Below are 21,799 nucleotides of genomic sequence, written 5' to 3'. Positions count from 1 at the left end.
TCAAAGCAAGATTTAATTTTGGAGATTATGTTGTCTTGAATATTTTGTTGTGGGGTGGCAGACTGTGGATCTGACCTGCAGCTGCAGAGGACTGGCGTGAAGATGGCGAGAAGATGAAATAGGAATCGTGGAGCGCATGGGAATGTAGATCTTGCTGTGACGGAGATGTTGAGAGGAATCACAACCTGGTTAGAAGTTGTTGAAACAACCCATACATATTGAAGATGTGAGTGAAGATGAGGAAGAAGAAGCACTGACATAACCAACAACAAATATGCCGACGATCGATGTGGATGAAGAAAGGCTCTTGAGGGTTTTGAGTAGGGCGAACACCAAACCATATTTTACCCCACCGGAGTATGATGGCAAGTTGGATTCAGATGAATTAATGGATTGGATCTTAGAGATGGAGAAGTATTTTGATTTTGAGAATATTGCAGAAGAAAGAAAGGTGAAATATTCCTATACTAGGTTGAAAGGTCATGCATCTCTTGTGTGGGAAAAATTGTAGGTTGATAGACAAAGAAGAGGTAAAGAGAAGATCAAATCATGGGAGCAGATGGTTGCCAAATTAAAATCAAAGTTTATGCTAGCTGATTACCAAATAAATCTATTCCGAAAGTTACAGAACTTGAAGCAGAAGGAATCAAGTGTGAAGGAGTACACCGAAGCATTTTACAAGTTGAATATTAGATCCAGACATGTCGATGATGAGGTTGAACAAGTTGTGAGATATTTGAATGGGTTGCAGATGTCTATACAAGTGAAATCAGTTTCATTAAGTTGCAGAGTGTTGATGAATCTTACCAATATGCACTGAAAGTAGAAGAGAAGTTGAACAAAAGACATGAGCAAAGACAAAGAGGTAGAGGTGGAAGGTTTTTCGAAGGAATATTTCAAGGAGGAAGAGGAACCTATACAGATCAGAACAAAGACAAGGAAGTAAACAAGGAAGGTATTTCATACTAGAAGAATGATATAAATTTCTATTAGAGAAGATAACCCAATGGTTACTAGAATGAAGGTTTCAGAAAAGATGACAAAAGACATGAAAAAAGAGTATTTAAAGGAACCTACTTTAAGTGTGGAGGACAAGGAAATCATGTATTTGAATGTAAGAAGACAAAGAACACTGGGAGAACAACATTGGTAGAAGAAGACCCTAATGGATAGACTAACAAACCGGAAGATGGAGAACTATTGATGATGAGGATAGATTTGTGTCATACCGAAGAGGATGAAGAACCCTTACAAAGGAGAAATTTGTTCAAGACCATATGTAAAGTATCTGGTAAGTGTTGTAAGGTCATTATTGATAGTGGTAGTTTAGATAATCTTGTTTTAGAAGAGATGGTGAATAAATTGAATTTGGAAAGATTGAAACACCCTAAGCCTTACCAGATAGCATGGATTAAAGATGATCATAAGCTGTTAGTAAGTGAGCAAAGTTTGGTGAAATTGAAAATTGGGAATTATCATGATGAAGTTTTGTGTGATATTATACCTATGGATATTGGTCACATTTTGTTGGGAAAACCTTGGCAGTTTGATAGACAAGAAATACATGATGGGAGAAAGAACATATACACTATTGTTGCAAATGGGTTGAAGAAAACCTTGTTACCCTTGGAGGAACCCCTGAAGAGTGAAGTCTATACAAATGCTAGAATTTGTTTGGTGGATGGAAGGAAATTCTTGGATGGAATGAGACATGAGAATGTGTGTTTTTCTTTAGTTCCTTAAAAAATTGAGAACCTGAAGCATGAAGAACAACCAGAGGAGATAAAGGAGTTGCTAACAGAGTATGAAAACATCAATTCAGATAATGTGCCTGATTGATTACCACCTATAAGGAGTATCAGTCATTGCATGGACTTGATTCTTGGAGCTATTTTACCTAACAAAGATGCACATCGAATGACACTGACAAAGAATGAAGAGTTGAACAAGCAAGTGTAGGAGATGTTGAGAAAAGGGGTATGTGCACAAAGATGGTGGTCAGAAAGGTGGACACCACCAAAAAATAATATGAAAAAACAAGCAGCGCGTATGCGGTTCTAAAATTTGAAATCACCCCGTACGTGCTTAGGTCTGTTGTTTCCGAGCCTAAAAAAGATAGTGCGTACGCGTTGTCTTTAGGAAAGTGAGCACGTACATGCTGCTTTTAGGAAAGTGAGTGCATACGTGTGCTCATAAGCCCTAAAGAACCGCGTACATGGTACTTGTCAAAAAATGTTTTTTTTAAAACTGGGTCTTATTTTCCCATGACCATGATGTTTTTCCTCCATTTCCTCCATGAAACCATGAACGGGCTACCTCATTTCTCCTCCAAATGCTATGGATCAAGGTTAGTTTTTCTTAATTTTTGTCTTTCTTTCCTGTTTATTCAATTTGTTTTATGTTTTGAATTTAAAATCATTTATTTTGATTAGGTTTTTTTTTTTAAATTTCAAAAACCAGATTCTGATAAGCCACAAAAATACCAACAAAATGCACCTCCTGAAAACCCTGAAGAAAACCCACAAGATACACCTCCAGTTCCTCCTTTGCACCTCCTGAAAACCCTGAAGAAAACCCACAAGATACACCTCCAGTTCCTCCTTTGGACCATACACTTGAAACACAGGAGAAATTGATTAATTAGTTAGGAAAAAACATGTCTAAAATAAATAGACTGATTAATAAATTGAAAACATCTAAGATTGAGCATCATAAATCCCTCGCCACTAGCCTAGAAACATTAGCTAGTGGTGCCACAACCGTTTCCACACAAATTACAAAATGGGGAAACTTTAGGGATAGGTGTTGTCAATACTATGCTGATGGGTTATCATACGAGGGAGTGAGAAACAAAAATATTAGTAAACAAAAAATATGTTCCCTTTTTGTTGATCCTAAAACTAGTGAGTCGTTACCTCTTAATTCAAAGAGGTTTCACATACATTGGTGTACCAATGTGCAGATGAAGAATCTTTTTTGGCAGAGGTGGTGGATGGTCTTTGATGACCCACCTTGTAATAATTATGAAGTGCCATTGTATTTTTTGAGAAAAGTATATTGTGAGTTTGTCCTCAATTTGTGGCCAAACTATTTTGACATGAGAGAGTTCCATGGTAGAGGTGGCGGCTCTGGCCAAGATAGACCTAGAGCTCATAGGCGAGTAGCCACAGAGAGTCATCATCCCCTAGCACCCAAACCCAAGGTGCATCAAGCTGTCCCAGTAGAGCTGAAAGAGTCGATGGAGCTATAGACTCTTCAAGTGGCCACAACATTGACTGGTGCCATCATCCAACATGGGATGTCATTAGCACACCCTCTTGTACTGGATGATGAGCCATTAGTTGCTCCAGGTGGTGACAAAGAGCCCATTCAACATATGTGTGTCAGTTTCTCGAGGATATGCTCAGGGATGGATGACGAGGCTGCTGCAGATGGATCCACATCTCATTCATGCATGATTTGCGGGAGTAGATGTCAGGCCCACATGACTGAGGATTATGCGCTAATAGAGGAGTTGATGGACATGGTGTTTGCCCATCAACGACAGACACAGGTGTGTTGATTTGAATTCATAGCATTTTATTTATCAGTCACTTTAAATTTGTAATTACATAAATAAATTTCCATTTATACATCGATTTAAATTGAGACAAATAATATGCATTTCAGGATGCAGCAACAGTATCCCATACTCCTCCTGCAGTTACTACAACTGCAACTTCGATGCCTAAGGTATAAATTTTGTAACATGTTAAAATAGAATAATACACTTTGAATTCAAAAAAATTACAAGATATACTAACTATCTTTAATGCTTGGTCCAATTTTTGGTTTGTAGGTTTTGATAGGGGACCAAATGTCCCAGATTCATGACATCACGCTCTCAACGATCGATTTTGGCCTACAAGGCTATACAGTATCATATTTTGTACAACCCTTTTTATGTATTGTTTTGATGGAATATGCAAGTCATTTCATTTTAGATTTTTAAAATTATATTTAATATATTATCTGTACTAATATCTCATGTTAATTTTGTTTTTTTAGGGTACCCCCTCCGCATCTAGGCCTCATCCTAAGAAAAAGAATTCCTCGAAGATGCCAAAATGTGGGAAGGAGGTAATTGAACACATTTTTAGTTGTACAATTGTTTGAAAATTTTAAAATCAATTCTTAGTTGGGGTTTGTAGATTGATTATTATTTTTTGTCTATTTTACATGTACAACAAATATTGAGCTATGCGGATTTGTTGAATGCACTTGATTTGCCCGTGGATCGAGAGAGGGAAGAGGTATGTATCTGTACTTTATTTTCTTGATTTCATGATTATATGCACGCGTGCATGTGAACTTATGATAAATTATAATCTTATAATTTTTTTATATAGGAAATATTCATAGCTGCCTCATCAATGGCGAGCCCTCCTCTGTGCATTGGAGAAGCATCTCAGGATCTGGTACACTTTTGTTTGATATATTACATTAATTATTTTTAACCTACAATACTTATCATTATATTAAGTGTATTTTATCTTTGATCATTTTTTGTATAGGTAATAGCGTCAGTTTCTCCATCGATGGTGAGCCATCCTTAGTCCATTGGAGAAGCATCTCAGACACCAATACATCATTGTTCTCTATATTATATCCTTTAAGTTTTTTTGATGTATTTATGTTAGCACATTGTATTAATTGTACATTTAATCTATAATAGCCCCCTTCGCGGTTCAACCATAACATGGATCCTTTTAAGTTTGTCTTCAAGAAAACTCCTAAGAGTGACAAGGAGAGGAGAGCGAAGAAATCAGCTCTGAGATCAGCCGATGAGGTAATCTACATTTCAATTGCTAAGGAATTATAGTTAAAGCATAATTATGTTAATTGTGAACTATTTTCTACAAAAGAATTCTAACTTGGCTTTTGAACTGTGGTTTTGTAGCCATCTACAAAGCCATGTACTGCATCGAAGAGGCTCGATTTTGATGATCCACCACAAGTTTAGGATCATATAGTGTTAGTTGTGGTCATATAGTGACCAATACATGTAGATATATTCTACATTTTTATTGTATATCGATTTGGACATGGCATATGCCACATTTTTGTAATACTTGTATTGACTTGGCAGACATGCCTTTTTTGATATATATATAAATGTTGATATTCAATCCAATAAATGTGTACTGAGTTTATTATTGTGTATTTGTTGTATTCCGTGGCTGTCTTTTTATAAATTTAATTGATCATTTGCCTATGTAATCAACAATATGAATATAAATAACAAAAATATATGATACAAAACATTACAATCATGGAATATGATTTGATAAAATTTCTAAAATGTTGAATTAACCCTACCAAACTCCTTGTATTCCATTCATTATTGTGTATTCACTATATTTGGTGGCTGGCCTTTTATAAATTTAAATGAATATTTGCTTGTGTAATCAACAATATGAATATAAAAAACAATATGTTTGTGGTGCGAGAGCACCCTCACACTCGCAATGGTCAAATTTTGGTTCTCGTGTGAACAAACCGATGTAACGAGTGCATCTAGGTGGGAGGGTTTACACTAGACATGCTCCTCTCGTGCATCCCAAAGCATCAGAACGTCGAGAGTCATATCCTATCAGCGCGATCTCTCAAGTGCCTTGAGTCCAAAAAATTGTCAAACTTTGACAGACTATTTCTTCCAATCCAAGACACATATGATCAATCTTTTTGAACCTATGGGGTCGCGTGAGGCTTCTCTATAATGGCCTATCTCAGTTTTTTAGGCTAGAATTGATTCGGTTTGTTGTGTGCACAAATAGACGTCACAAGCATGTCTGGGCAGGAAGGTTTACGCTAGGCATGCTCCTCTTATGCATCCCAAAGCGCCGGAACGTCGAGTCATACCTTACCAATGCGATCTCTCAAGTGCCCTGAGTACAAAAAAATGTCAAACTTTGACGGATTGTTTCTTCCAATAAATGACACATATGATCGATCCGTTTGAACCTGTGGGGTCATGTGAGGCTCCTCTACAATGGTCTATCTCAGTTTTTGATGAATTAGAGCCATTTTTAATTGGTAGCATTTTTCGCTTGCTGCAAAAACCGTTAGTTGCATGCAATGCAAAGTTGCAAGATAGGCTAGAATTGATTCAGTTCATCGTGTGTACAAACTGATGTCACGAGAATGTCTAGGTGGGTAGGTTTATGCTAGGAATTCTCCTCTCATGCATCCCAAATCACTAGAACATCGAGAGTAATACCCTACTGATGGGATCTCTCAAGTGCCCTGAGTCCAAAAAATTATCAAACTTTGATGGACTGTTTCTTCCAATCAATGATACATATGATTGGTCTATTTGAACATGTGGGGTTGCATGACACTCCTATACAATGGCCTATCTTGGTTTTTGATGATTCAGAGCCATTTTCAATTGGTAGCATTTTTTTGCCTGCTGCAAAACCTGCCAGTTGCATGCAATGCAAAGTTGCAAGATAGGCTAGAATTGATTCGCTTCATCCTGTGTACAAAACGAAATCACAAGTGCATCTGGTTGGGTAGGTTTACACTAGGTATGCTCCTCTCATGCATCCCAAAGCGTTGGAACATCGAGAGTCATACCCTACCGGCGCGATATCTCAAGTGCCTTGAGCCCAAAAAATTGTTAAACTTTGACAAACTATTTCTTCCAATCAAGGACACATATGATCGATCTATTTGAACATGTGGGGTCATGTGAGGCTCCTCTACAATGGCCTATCTTGGTTTTTTATGACTTGAAGCCATTTTCAACTGGTAGCATTTTTTCGCCTATTGCAAAAACTGTCAGTTGCATGCAATGCAAAGTTGCAAGATATGCTAGAATTGATTCAGTTCATCCTGTGCACAAACCAATGTCACAAGTACGTTTGGGTGGGAAGGTTTACGCTAGGCATGCTCCTCTCATGCATCCCAAAGAATTGGAATGTCGAGAGTCATACCTTACCGACATGATGTACAAGTTGCTTGACAACTTTTTTGACAATTTTTTGACAATAATGACAATTTTTCCTCAAATTGTATCTAGACTCAATCTATGACTCCTATGACTTGATAATGACTCAAATAATTATCCATGATTATACAAGAATCAAGAATGCTCATGATTGACCTTATCAATAATGGTCATGATTGACTTTATCACATCACATAAACTCAAAAATAGTCACAAAACATAGACACAAAAAATAGTCACAAAACATTGTCACATATTATTCAAAAATTTGCCTTTAAATACGGTCAAATAAGCTCTTTCCTATTTGAATATACAAAATAATCTCTTACAAATCATCTCATGGGCTTTTATACAAAATTTGACATTACAATATGTATGATTTAGCTCATCGCCATTTTAATATACAAAATTTGGCATCTAAATATGTACAAATCAGCTCATTGCCATTTAAATATATAAAATTATGCCCCTAAACATGTAAAAATCAGCTCATGGGCATTTATATATACAAAAGATGAATATAGAACAATTCGTCGATGATATATACCAAATTCTCAAAATCATTCTACTCGAAATTGTAGAATCAATCAAGTGAGGCTTCAGGATCGACTTTAACCCATATTGTGTCAAGTATTGCCTCATGGTCAGATTCATGAACTTTCCATAAAATCTTGTTATGAGGTCTACCATGATACTTCATCAAATGAATATTTGTTGCAACAACAAGGTTAGAGAAATGAAGAATATGTCTATGTGTTTCAAAGTCCTTGAAGAACCAAACATCAGAATTCTTGATAGGGTATCTCCTAAGACATGTTCCTGTCACAACAACAGACCCTATTGGGTACTCAATACCCTCTTCGTCAATGATTGTGGTTGTCAATTTTATTTTAGGCTCAACACAATGACACAAATAATAATCCGTTCCTTCTTCATTGTTCTCTTCTGCAACAATTGAATACACATGACCTACATTTTATAAAGTGATAATTAATACCAAAAATAAAGTGTGATGTACAACAAAATGAACCAAAAAGAATACTTGCAAAAAAATTAACTCAAAAAATCACTTGAATCCACTAGGTCATATACATGGTCAAAATCCATTGATGTCTCCATCTGGCTCAATTGTAGTGCTTTGGGAATTTGATATGTATCAATGGGAACCAATGGTCTGCAAGGCCATTTGTCAACCCACTCTTGTGATTCACATTCTTCCCACAAATAATACATGCATGAAGAGAAAAAAACATACCATCTGCCTCGTATAAATTACTTGTGAACTTGCATTTGAACTCATAAATGAGTGCATGTCACTCAATCTTGCAACTATACAACAATCTAGATAGTTGTCAATGTTAGATTCAATGATCAACCAAAAATATCTATGAACCATTGATGTACCTGGATTACCTGGACCCATCGTAGACTTAAACCATCGCACAATTGTTTCTGCATCTATCAATTGAGCACCACCTTTGTACTTCAATTCTTCTCTAGCTAGGGCTCTTTTTACACATGCTCCTACACCATCGTTCTCTCCCTTACCATGTCCAGCCTTAGTGAAATTCTAAAAATGTTGTACACCGCTTGTGATATGCATCCTTGTCAACCAATAAAACATCTGTGCATTCTTGAATTGTGCTATGCAATTATCTGACCATATTAAGTGTCGGTTATATTGTATGTTTCTTTCCTTTAAATTATCATAGAAAACTTTAAAGTATCCTTGTACAAACTCTGATGAATGAGTATGATCATCACTTATGTAGAAGTGATACTCTCTTACAACCTTTCTATCCTCCTCTATGCTATCATTTGCATGCATGAATGGTATGTGTACAAAAATAGAAACTTGTGTAGAATGATAATACATAGATTTCACTTCATTTTGAGGTTGTAGTGTATAATTTTCAGCAAAATCAATGATAGAGACAATGGTGCCAAGAGGAAACGTGTCCTTACATAACTTGAATTTCTCATCTAACCATAGATCTCTATGTGTATGCATTATGTACTCATAAATTAGTTTCTCTTGAAATATTTTCATAAATTCAGCTACACATATATCATTTTTCACTAGCTCACATCTCTTCAAATCTTTTCCATCTTTAACTCCATATGTGATTGTCTTGTATTTTCCAAAAGAAATTAGTTTCCTACCAATTTCATGTGTGCTCTCCAAATGTACACATATTGGTAAATGTTGCAAACCACCACATATAGCACAAGAACCTTCCAAACAAGGCATCTTATAATAAATGCAACCATCATGTCTATTACATAGCACACTTGAAATAAATTCTCTTACCGACTTAGGAGGTTCTTGTATATTGAATTCCTACAAAACATCGTTAGTGTGCAAAGTAGAACAAATATGACAAAAAATATCATAGTGCATGGAAAATTCAATATGCATCCTACAACAACACGTGGTGCGTACATGATTAATCTTAATATAAAAAGGTTTTTCCATTTCAAAAAATCTTTGAGAAATTCTTATTTGAGGAAACCTTTGAAGGAATCTTTCATAAAATTTTGTTTGAGTCATATCCAAATAGTGTTTGGCATGTGGCTCATGATTTGTAGACCCAATTCGCCTTCTAACATTATCTCTTTGGTTGGGTGAAACTCTTGTGTTGTCATGCCAAAAATTTTCAATTAATGTTCTTAGTGCATCAACAACAACCTTGTCTTTGCGTGGTAGTCTACTCGAGAATGCCCAAAGAGAATTATTATTAGGTTCCTCTATTTTTTCTCGCCTTTGTAATGCTTTACTTAATGTTGTTCTACTAAGGTTTAATGACTTACTTGTTTTTCTTATCAAATGATCTTTTTTTTATTTTCTTGCTCATTATGGTTGATGTAATGACATGTCTAATAGAATTAGAATCTTAGTACATGATTTTGAACCAATAGCTTGATATGCATCAAATATATTTCTCACAATAGTTCTTTCGCTGTTACTTTCAGATGATCTTAGGCCTAGAATTTTCATTGTCTCTTTAAAATTCAAATTTTTAATCATTTGAACAATAAACTGACATCTTGTGGTTTGATTTTAAGTTTTCAAAATAGTTTTTCCATATTCTTTTAACCATTATCCTACAAGTTTGTTCATTCATTTTATCGGGCATTGGCTTCAATATATTGTCATCAATGTCAATTAGATACTTTGGTTTCCTATGAATGATTCTAGGAGGTGTTAACATCGGCGCATTGTGTAAATTCAATTCATCAAATAGAGTAGGTGTACGTTCATCATTTAATTGATTATTCAATGAGGTATCTTCTTCAATTGCATTAGGTTCATACGGTAAATCAAATGTCTCTTCTTCAATTGCATTAGGTGCATTATGTTTGTTTGGTAAATCAAATTGAGATGTTGAGGATGACATACCTTCTTCTCGCATTGTTCTTATGTCACGCAATTTTTTCATACGCTGCCTTTGTCTTTCCTTTTTAGCCTCTTGTTGTTCCATTGTTCCTCGCTTGTTCTTTCCCATGGTTGATATTGGTTGTCCTAAATAGAATCATATTACATATATATGTAAACAGAAGTTCATAAACAATCAAATAACCATAAATATGCATCTTATCATTATTTTTTTGAATCAAAACTATTAAACAATCACAATAATATTGACAAAACTAATAAGAACAATAATTCAATCATTTGAAATCATGCAAAAACAAAAAAATCACTTACTTCTATGTATAAAATAGTGATAGAAGTGCAGACATAGTTGTAGGGGGGCCTTCAATGACCTCAAAAACTTCTTTTGAGGCCATTGAGGCTCTTGGGAAAATAAAACTATGTCTAAGTACCCCGTACATGACATATTAATAACTGCGTGCGTGCTGTTAGTCCCTAAAATGTTGGCAAGCCCAACAGTATTTTTTTTTCACCTTGTACGCGCTATTTGTAGTAAAGAAAATGTGAAGGAAAAGAGAGAGAGAGAGAGAGAGAGAGAGAGAGAGAGAGAGAGAGAGAGAGAGAGAGAGAGAGAGAGAGAGATGGGGTATGGAGAGAGAGAGAGAGAGAGAGAGAGAGAGAGAGAGAGAGATTATGGAGGAAGGGAGAAGTAAGGAGGGAGAAGGGGAGAGAGGGAGAGGGTATGGAAGAAGGGAGAAGTAGGGAGGGAGAGAATAAGAGAGGGGTGGGGTATGGAGGAAGGGAGAAGGAGAGAGAGAGAGAGAGAGAGAGAGAGAGAGAGAGAGAGAGAGAGAGAGAGAGAGAGATGGGGTATGGATGAAGGGAGAGAGGGAGAGGGAGGGAGAGAGAGGGAGAGGGCGAGAGAGGGGGAGAGAGGGAAATAATACACATACATACACACATATGTGTGTATATATATACTTAATATATTATATATTAATATATACATATATATATATATAAATATTATATATAAATTATATATTATATATGCAATATCATATTATACACACTCCCAAATTTTAAACAAAAAGTAGCGCATATGCGCTATTTATAGTAAAGATAGAGCGTACGCGCTTCTTACACCATAAGTACCCCGTACACACTTTTTATATCATAGGTACCCCGTATGCGCTTTTGACTATTTAGGCTTGGAAATAGGCTTGGATGACAAATCTATGGTTTGGAAGTTTAATTTCCCTCCATTTCCCTCATTTTTGACGTGTTTTATTTTATCAATTTGGTTTCTCAACTTTGTCATCATCAGGTTGACACTTCATCAAGTGGGTATTTCTAAAATTGCCACCATATTTTCACCCATCTTCTAAGCTTTCTAACCATATTTTTTTTTTTAAATTTGAACAACAATAACATATTATTATTTAATTTCTTTTACCAGTCTCCATAGTTCTCATAGACATACGTGTACCATTTTTTTAATAAATTTTGATCTACTTATCCAAATTTAAATTTTTTTATATATTATTGTAGTGCACTTGATTCTTTACAATTTAAAAAGAATAAATTTCTATTTTTAATTTTTTTAGTGCAACTTATGCTTCATGCACGAACAGGTACCTAATTTTCAGGATGTGCTCGATTGGAAAAATCATAAAAAAAAATAATTACAAAAAATACACTTCTTCTAGTTCTCACTCTTAAATATCTTTTTACCAAAGGATTTGTCAAAATACTAAATCTAACTATGACTTATTTGATGCAAATGTCAGACACTATGTTATGTTTTTAAAAAAAAATCAGGGTTTGTTTTTCATGCGCGAATGATTTGACTCCCTTAATCTTATCCAATTTTGAAAAAGTTTAGTAGTTTGGAAACTAGATTCAGAGTACTACAATATTTGTTCTTTGATTATCTTCATATCTTGAGTGGATGAATTTCAATTTTTTCCTCCAAGTTCAGGTTCACTTGATTTCAGAAAAAAGTGTCCACTTATACCCCCCTTTTTGACCACCATCTTTGTGCACTTACCCAAAGGTTTGATCCAAGAGAGTCTGAGTCCTTGTGTAGTTCCAACAATATTAGCACCTATGAATAATGGAGAATGGAGGATGTGTACCGATTCTAAATCAATAAACAAGATCACAGTGAAGTACCCATTTCTTTTGCCTAGGATAGATGACATAATGGATTGCTTGTGTGGAGCCAAATACTAAGCAAAGATAGATTTGAAGAGTGGATATCATTAGATTAGAATCAGAGAAGGAGATGAGTGGAAGACAACATTCAAGACAAATAAAAGGTTGTATGAATGGTTGTGATGCAATTTGGGTTGACTAATGCACTGAGTACTTTCATGAGACTAATGAACACGGTGTTGAAAAAGTTCTTGGTTAAGTTTGTTATTGTATATTTAGATGATATTCTAATTTTCAGTTGAACAAGAGACGAGCACTTGTTGCATTTGAGACAAGTTTTGTAGAGATTGAGAGAAGAGAAGTTGCTGATAAATCTATAGAAATGTAGTTTCATGAAGGAAGAGTTAGTCTATTTGGGATTTGTGATATCTGTGGATGGATTGAAGATGGACCCAGAGAAGGTTAGAGCAATTATTGAATGGCCTACACTGGAAAGCATTGGAGAGGTAATACCATTTCATGGATTGGCTAGTTTCTATCGGAAGTTTATCATAAATTTTAGTTTAGCTTGTAGTCCTATGACTGAGACAATGAGAGGAGATAGGAAAGAATTAAAGTGGACAACTAGAGAAAATAGGAGTTTTAAAATGTTGAAGCAGTAGGTGATTGAGTAGCCCATGTTAGCTTTATCAAATTTCAACAAAGTATTTCAAGTGGACTGTGACGCAAGTGGGAATGCAATTGGAGTCGTGCTAAGTCAAGAAGGGAGAGCAGTAGCCTATTTCAGTGAGAAGTTGAATGCCAAAAGGAGATATTTAGTGTATGATCAAGAATTTTATGCCATAGTTAAAGCTTTGAAGAAGTGGAGAAATTACCTGTTACCTAAAGAGTTTGTGTTGTATACTGATCATCAAGCCTTGCAGTATTTGAATAGTCAGAGTAAGTTGAATCAGAGACATATGAGATGGGTAGAGTTTTTGTAGAGTTACACCTTTGTGTTGAAGCATAGAATTGGAAAGTCAAACAAACTTGCTGATGCATTGAGTAGGAGGAATTTTTTGACAAAGATGAGGGTGACAGTGTTAGGATTTGAGGAGTTGAAGACCTTGTATGTTGATGACTTGGATTTTGCAGAACCTTGGAAAGCCTGTAGAGAACCGGTTAGTGGATAGAAGTAAGTGGTTGGATTATTTAATTTACGATGGGATGTTGTTCAGAGGAGTTCATTTGTGCATACCTAAGAGTTCTATGAGGGAGAATTTAATAAAGGAGAAGCATAGTGGAGGATTATCTAGACATTTTGGTGTTGAAAAACAGTAGCCTTGGTGAGTGAACATTACTTTTGGCCTTAGATTCATAAGGATGTCAGGAAATTGGTGCAGAGCTATAGAATTCATCAAGTTGCAAAAGGTAGTAGTCAGAATGTGGGATTGTATAAGCCTTTGACAATTCTAAAGAAACCTGGGGAGGACATAAGCATGGATTTCATACTTGGACTACCTAAGACACATAGAGGAAATGATTCTATATTTGTGGTGATGGATAGATTCTCAAAGATGACTCATTTCATACCTTGTAAGAAGATGTCTGATGCAGTGCATATAGCTGACTTATTTTTCAATGAGGTAGTGAGATTGCATGGATTACCTAAGAGCATAGTTTCAGATAGAGACACTAACTTTGATGGTTATTTTTGGAGGACATTTTGGAAGAAGATGAAGACAGATTTGAAGTTCAGTTCTACTTTTCACCCACAGACTAATGGATAGACAAAAGTAGTAAAACAGAGCTTGGGAAATTTGTTGAGATGCTTGGTTGGAGAGAAGACCGGAAGTTGGGATTTGATTCTTGCACAAGCAGAGTTTGCCTAAAATAATTCAGTGAATAGGAGTACCGGAGGAACACCTTTTGAGATTGTTACCAAAGCACACCCTAGAGGTATATTAGAATTGAGGGATATCAGTAATGAAGACAGGAGGAGTGCAGAGGCAGAAGAATTTGCAGATCATATGAAGGCATTACATGTTCAGGTTAACTAGAAATTGGAGGATATGAATAAGTATAAGGAGCAGGCAGATGCGAAGAGAAGACATAAATAATTTAAAGTTGGCGATGAAGTGATGGTGTACCTAAGAAAAGAAAGAAAGATTTCTAGTTGGAACCTATAACAAGTTGCAGATGAGAAAGTTTGGACCTTGTAAGAATTTTAAGAAATTCAGTTTCGAAAATGCATATGAAGTAGAGTTACCAGATAGTTTGGGTATTTCACCTATATTCAACATTGTAGATCTACATCAGTATCATGAATCAAAACTCAGTGAAGACAATATTGTAGACTTGGAGAAGCAGTTTCCCCAGAAGGAACCGGATTAGATTGAAGACATTTTGGACAGTGGGATTGGGCTCAGCACTCGGAGAAATCAATACAAAGAGTAACTTGTGAAGTGGAAGGAAAAACTAGTTGAAGATGTTGGCAAAATGGTCAGTTCTCCCCTCGGGATTTGTGACAAGGGACTAACTGCCTCCTGTGCGATCCATATCTCTACAGTTTGTATCAGACGTTGATAGATCAGTCTTTTGACACAATGACAAAATGGGCCAACAAATGGTATTAGAGCATTGCGTCACAGGTTCGAATCCCCTTGGGTAACACTAAGGGGGAGATTATTAGAAAAATTGTTAGCATTTCCCCCAGGATTCATGACAAGGGATTAACCGCCTCTCATGTGATTCATATCTCTATAGTTTGTATCAGACATTGATAGATTGGTCTTATGACGCAACGACAAACTGGGCCAATAGAAGATTCATCTTGGATTTATCAGGTAGAGGTAGACCATCTTGGTTTTCCTCTAACCCCAACAAAGTGAGGGACTCACTTTTTCAACAACTTCGGATGTCTGATGCAGGAGAATCCCTGGTTCTTGGCAATATTGCATCAACAAAAAACATTTCTTTGTAGTTTGTTTTCTATTTTGCAGTTTCAGCATTTTCTTGCGTTTTCTCATTGGATCTTGTGGAGCTAGATTTTTCTTGTAATCCTGATTATCTTCCTTATTCCTGAACCGCAGAATGTTTGGATCTTTTTCTGACAAGTTATCGATTTTGGATTCCGAGACAGTTTTCTAGCTTAGAGTTTTAGAACTGCTTGGACCTATTTTCTATTGACAAACCATGTGGATCCTTTCCTTAGCTTGTGGATCCCTAGTTTGTTGTTTACAACATTCCTTAGCATGTGGCCGACCTTCCTTTTGATCTGCACTTCTTCCTATGGATTTAATGGAGGATTCTCATTGGTGGAGGCTGACCTAGTGGTTTTACACATTTCATCATGTTCATCATTGTTTGATTCTTCTTGGGATGACCAGATCCCTCTAGACCATATAAATCAATGTAATCTAGCTTGAAGGAATAAGTTTTTAAAAAAGAAAGACCCATCTTGAGGATAATAGGCCTGGTATAGATCGAGACTATAATTGAGTATGTTGTATCAGGCCAGTGAGCCAAATCTTGTAGCCCACATGTTATCGACAGATTATAAATAGTTTTTCATGATATAATCAATCAGTTCTGCATTGCCTCTATCATCTTGTCTTGCTTTCATTGTGTTTTACTCTTTCTGCATGGCTCGGATAGATCTCAGTGAGGTCCCTCCTCACCATGACTGCACCACTAACATATGATCATTAGAATGTCTATTAGGGCTGTCCTACATTCATTAGAACAATCTTGGGTTCCTTATAACTTTTCTACATTGATTAGGACTATCGTAGGTTGATGAGGACTATCCTAGGATCATTAGGATGTTGATTAGGATTTTTCTATTATTCATTAAGACTATCCTACACTCATTAGGACTATCTTGTGTTCATTAGGATTATTTAAGTTTTTACAATTATTATGGTAATTTAGGAAGATAAAGGCCAAAATGTAAGCTAGGATGAATACAAAGCTAGGCAATCACTAGACAAGGACTATTCAAACCACAAATTAGATTAATTATGTCAATGGTAGAAAAGTTAGACTACTAAATAGAAACTTATATACTATTATTTAGAATTGTCAAAATAAACACCCAAAGTGGTTTGATTGGTAAAGGATCTATATGCTTCTTACTTAGAAATAATTTTCCCCAATGCTACAAATATTAGGTTTGTCTAGTAATATCCATAGCTTCCACTCAAGTGACAAATCAATAGATTAGAGCAATATTTGATGACACAATCTTAATATTGAACCAAAGGTATCCCAAGTTCAATTGATAGTTTATAAACTATATGAAACACTCCTAATTGCTAATGTTGATACTAGAAGGATAATTGTGGTAAGAGTCAACAAATTATTAAGCTAAAATAATAATTATTTCAAGTGTAACTCCCAAAATATCACCCTATGGGATGTATGGTCACATCATATCTTGGTGTAGTAAGGTCTTCTATCCCTATTTAAAAAATAGAAATAAGGTATTCAAAGAAGAGAAATTCACAATAATTCTTGTGAGAAAACAAGAAAACTAGCACTATTTAGTTGGCATTATCATTCACCAAGCATTGTAGAAATTGAGACTATCCTCTACCAGCTTGTCCACTTGCAAATTTAGGTAAAATCCTTAATAGAGATAAGGATATAATTAATTTATGTAGGTCTTTTTAAGCCTTAAAGAAAATGGAATGTTTTCCTATTGATGAGTAGGCTTAGTTATAGGTTTCCCTTGAAAAAACATAGGCAATTAATCCTAGAGGAAAATTTTCAATTATTCATATTCTTTTTAGAGTGCTAGGTGTTCCTGGATAAAATTTTTTATTCATACTTGCAAATGAAGAACCCCTAAGAGGTTTCCATGAATTGTAGAGCTCTACTCTTTGTTCACTCTTTTAGGTCATGATCTTCTTTATTTAATCCTACCTTTGCATCATGTCAAGTATATTATTTTATTCTAGCACATTATTTGGTTCTAGAGGCTTATTGTTGATTGGTTCTTTTCATTGGCTCATGACTAAATAGAGACCTTTCAATTCATAGGAGTTTGATCTTCTCATTAGAGGTTCATATTATATTTTGGCCATTTATACTCCTTAAGATTAATGATCTACATGACTTGATATTTTGCTATAGATAAAATTTAAGGGACCTTTTCATCAGTTTATGATGCTATCTTAGCTAATATCAAGTCCCAATATTCATTGAAGTAAGAATAGTTGATTTATTTTGTGTAGCTATTGATTCATGGAGAGATACACATGGAAACATATTATGGGTTCAACCATAGGATTATAATGTCACACTTTTTGTCACATGAATAGGTTAGCATTGATAGTGGGTCCCCAATAATATTAGACATTGGTGTAGTAGATAAAGGTAGTGACGTCACAATAACTACATGGTAGTACTATGTAAAGTTTCAAGAATGTTAGTTTGATAGCCATCTTTGGTTGTCACAATGACTAATTTTTGACATAGTAACATGGATGGGGATATATTTTGGTATAAATGAGCTCTTTGAAAATTTTAATGCTAATAAATTTCTTGGAAAATTGTGTAGTATTTTAGTTTTATTTTCAAGCAATCTTGATGCAAGAACATCAAGAGGTGTAAGAAAAATCTTTCATCACGTAAAAATGTTATAATTTAATTTCTAGTAGTTTTGGTTAGCACCCGTGAAGTTCATTTCTCTAAAATATCATAAAAAGTCTTAAATTATAGGGTTTTTATTAAAAAAACATTCATACATGTATGGACCCAATTTTTTTTCAAAGTTGCAAAATTAAAGTTTACATATTGTATCAATTTTTCAAGTAGATATTCATCCTAGAATTGAATATATTAAGGATTTAAGCTTCTTGAAGTCTAATAATTTTCATTTAGTTAAATTTTGAGGCTTTAAATGATGTTTAATGTCTCAAAATTGGCAAAAGATTTGTTTACATATCTTTTGCAATGTAGAGATCATCAGACACTTGAATTTAAAAAAATGGGCTGAATTGAGGCACCAAATCAAATGTTACGACCTTCAAAAGTTGTACTACTTTTAGGAGGAAAAAAAATAAAAATAAAATTCACCTAGAGGCACCAAAATCCATTTAAATCATATTTTTGGTATTTATCAAGGTGAGGAAAAAGGAGGAAAAGTTGCTAGGTCATTAAAAATGGGAAAAGGGCAAAAATCAATTCATTTTTTTGGAAGCTATAGAGAAGTAGAATTCTCTAGAAGCAAGGGGAATGAAGCTATAATGTGTTGTAGCTTATTGCATGTTGCATGTCATATTTTCGTTATTTAATCAATCTTATTTTCAATAAAGAGATCAATATTTGGATGTGTGAAATTTGTGTTTTGTTTGAATCAACCCCTAACAAATATTTTCCACTTTTCCTTCCATAGGTTATTTAGTCTATTGTAAAATATATGAAGATATTTCTTTTAAAATTGTAGAGATTAGTTTACAAGTCAAGTCCCAGATTTGCAAGATTTTTTAGGTTGATATATGGGCATATTAAAGTACCCACTTGAATATCAATAGTACAAATTTTTAAAAATTTGATGCTATGTACTAGCATTTAAAGGCATTCATTAGCCTTCATTTTTCACATCCATGATTCACATATGTACTATCATTTAAAGGGATTCATTAGACTTCATTTTTTACATCCATGATTCACATCCTCTCTCCTTCTAAAGTATTACAAAAGAAAATTATAGTGAAACATTTTGATTTGGTGTATTGAAACAAGTAAGAAATCTACATAACTCATTTTGTGGACCTTATGTATTGTACTTTAGCTCTTTCAAATATATTTAGGAGTTGCAATAGTAGAACTTTTCTCCTTGTGGTACATAATGAAAACCTTGTTTAGTTATTTCTAAATATGGTCTTAACTCAAATATTATAAAATAATAGCCTACAAGAAGATCGTATGAATGAACAACAAATCAAAATATATCACATAGAGTCAAATCTAAATTTAAAGGATGAATCCATGATTGTGGACTTAACATAGCTCTATAGACTTGATTTCAAATACAACATAGATCCAACACAAATTTTAAAACATTAATTGACTGAATCAAATCTTTTGAATAAAAACAATTAAATATAAAAGATCATAAAAAGTGCACATTCTTGAACCAATCAAGCTCAACATTATCCACTAGAATGATGTATTAAACTACACACTTGAATATCAATAGTACACATTTTCTAATATTTGATGCTATGCACTAGTAACTAAATTGAATTTTGTAGACCATGAATCAAATCCTCTCTCCTTCTATAGTATTAGGAAAACAACTAATACTGAAACATTTAGATTTGGTGTATTGAAACAAGTAAAAAATCTACATACCTCAATCTACGGATCTTATATATTGTACTTGAGCTCTTTCAAATACTTTTAAGAATTGACATAGTAGAAATTTTATTCCTGTGACATAATGAAAAACCTTTCTATGAAGTCATAAATCTAGTCATCATTTAAATATTAGAAAAAGAGTAAACTAGAAGAAAATCATCCAAATAGACAACTAATTAAACTTTCATATTACATAGAATCAAATCTAAATTCAAAAGATAAATCAATATTGTAGACTTATCCTAAATCCATAGACTTGATCTCATCCAACACAAATTTTGAATTATTAAAATTGATAAAAAACTCATATTTTTTGAACAAATAACAACTACATCTAATCTTCTTTAAAAAAAATCACATTCTTTAAGCAAAAACTAAATAACATTATCCATTATATTTCTTTTAAAATAATCTATTTTCTCATTCCTAAATATCATTGTTTTATACCCAATTCACCTAAAAATTCATGAACTTTCTTATCCAACACAAATCTTGAATTATTAAAATTGATAAAAAAAATAAAATATTTTTTTAACAAATAATAATTACACCTATTTTTTTTTTTATTAAAAAACTTCACATTCTTTAATAAAAACTAAAAACTCATTATACTTCTTTTTTTTTTTTTTTAAATAATCTATTTTCTCATTCCTAAGTATCATTGTTTTATACCCAATTCATCTTTCCTTCCCACATCCAAACTTAGCTGAACAACTTTAGATATACTTATTTTATACCCAATTCATCTTTCCTTCCCACATCCAAACTTAGCTGAACAACTTTAGATACGAACAAATATCTGCAACCCTAGTAAACAACTAAACGTTAGCTATGTATTTGCCAATTGTTGGACGACTCAAAAGATATGGAAATCAACTGGTGTGCTGGCATCTTGCAAGGTTATTCACGTAGCCAAACTGTTGCATGAGTGCCTCGTTGCATGGCAATTTGACACGTAACTCATACTCCTTCCATGATCCTATATTTCCATTCCATACACCCTTGCAAACAATTTTCTCAGCAGTGCACCATTGAAGGACCAGTGCACCATTCTTTTCCTTTTCCTTTTTCATGTGATAAAACTACATCATCTGGGTTTTTAGGGTTTGAGAAAGCATTATCTGGTTTTCTTAGGGTTTGAGAAAGCTTTATCTGGTTTTTTCAGGGTTTGAGGTGGTGGAGCAACAATGGCAGGAGACAAGGAGGGATGGAAAAGCAATGTGGATACTCACCATATGAAACCAGAAGATGTGGAAAAGATTGGGGCTCAGCAGTCAAAGAGGCCTCCAGGGCAGCATCCAGGGAACATTCTTCACCAGCGTGGAAGTCTAGGTTTGAACAAGTATAGCACTCTGACAATGGCTGTTGCAGGCATTGCTATTGTGGGTGCTATAGGATGGGCTTCTCTTTTAGTTCTCAAGAAACCTGAGAAGACTCCTTCTGAAGTTGCTAAAACCACTGTGGGTGTTTCTGATTCTCGTTGAGCTTAAGGATCTGCCCCATGAGCACTCTCACTAGTGTGAGTTTTAGATCCAGGAGTAGAATGATCCTCCATGGCTGCTCATCTGTCGCTTGATTTCACTATGGCTTTTTCTGGTTTATAGTGTTTTTTTAATGGTGTTCTGCCAAGTTATGTAAGTATTGGATTACTGGGTTTCATGAATCGAGTACAAAATTATTATTGATCAGCTATAATAGCACATTATGTTGTGGATTTTTTGTCTGTTGGAGTGGATCGGATAAGTCTGTTTCTCTGTTTTGCATTAGTTGGGTCGTTGTTAATTAACTATGAAGATCTACTTTTTTGATCCGATTTGGATCTGTGATGAATAAATGAGGGACTTTTGTTCCGATAGTTTGTGTAAGGTAGGATTCTAATGGAGATAAAATTATGGCTGATTTTTTTGTTTGGTTGTAACGCATTGGCA

At 34.6% G+C, this 21,799-nt stretch overlaps 1 protein-coding gene across 1 annotated transcript; it reads left to right on the top strand.

The window, feature by feature from the left end:
- The first annotated feature begins 20,957 nt into the window (after window positions 1-20,957).
- Window positions 20,958-21,559, top strand: LOC131060678 (uncharacterized). Its single transcript, XM_057993999.2, has one exon. It carries the CDS (start codon window positions 21,059-21,061, stop codon window positions 21,353-21,355), a length of 297 nt encoding a protein of 98 aa, XP_057849982.2. The 5' UTR covers window positions 20,958-21,058; the 3' UTR covers window positions 21,356-21,559.
- Window positions 21,560-21,799: the final 240 nt, after the last annotated feature.

The sequence above is a fragment of the Cryptomeria japonica genome, chromosome 10, assembly GCF_030272615.1.
Source record: "Cryptomeria japonica chromosome 10, Sugi_1.0, whole genome shotgun sequence".
Taxonomy (NCBI): Eukaryota; Viridiplantae; Streptophyta; class Pinopsida; order Cupressales; family Cupressaceae; genus Cryptomeria; species Cryptomeria japonica.
Note: the sequence above shows the minus strand (reverse complement) of the source record. Positions and strands in the feature narration are given on the sequence as shown.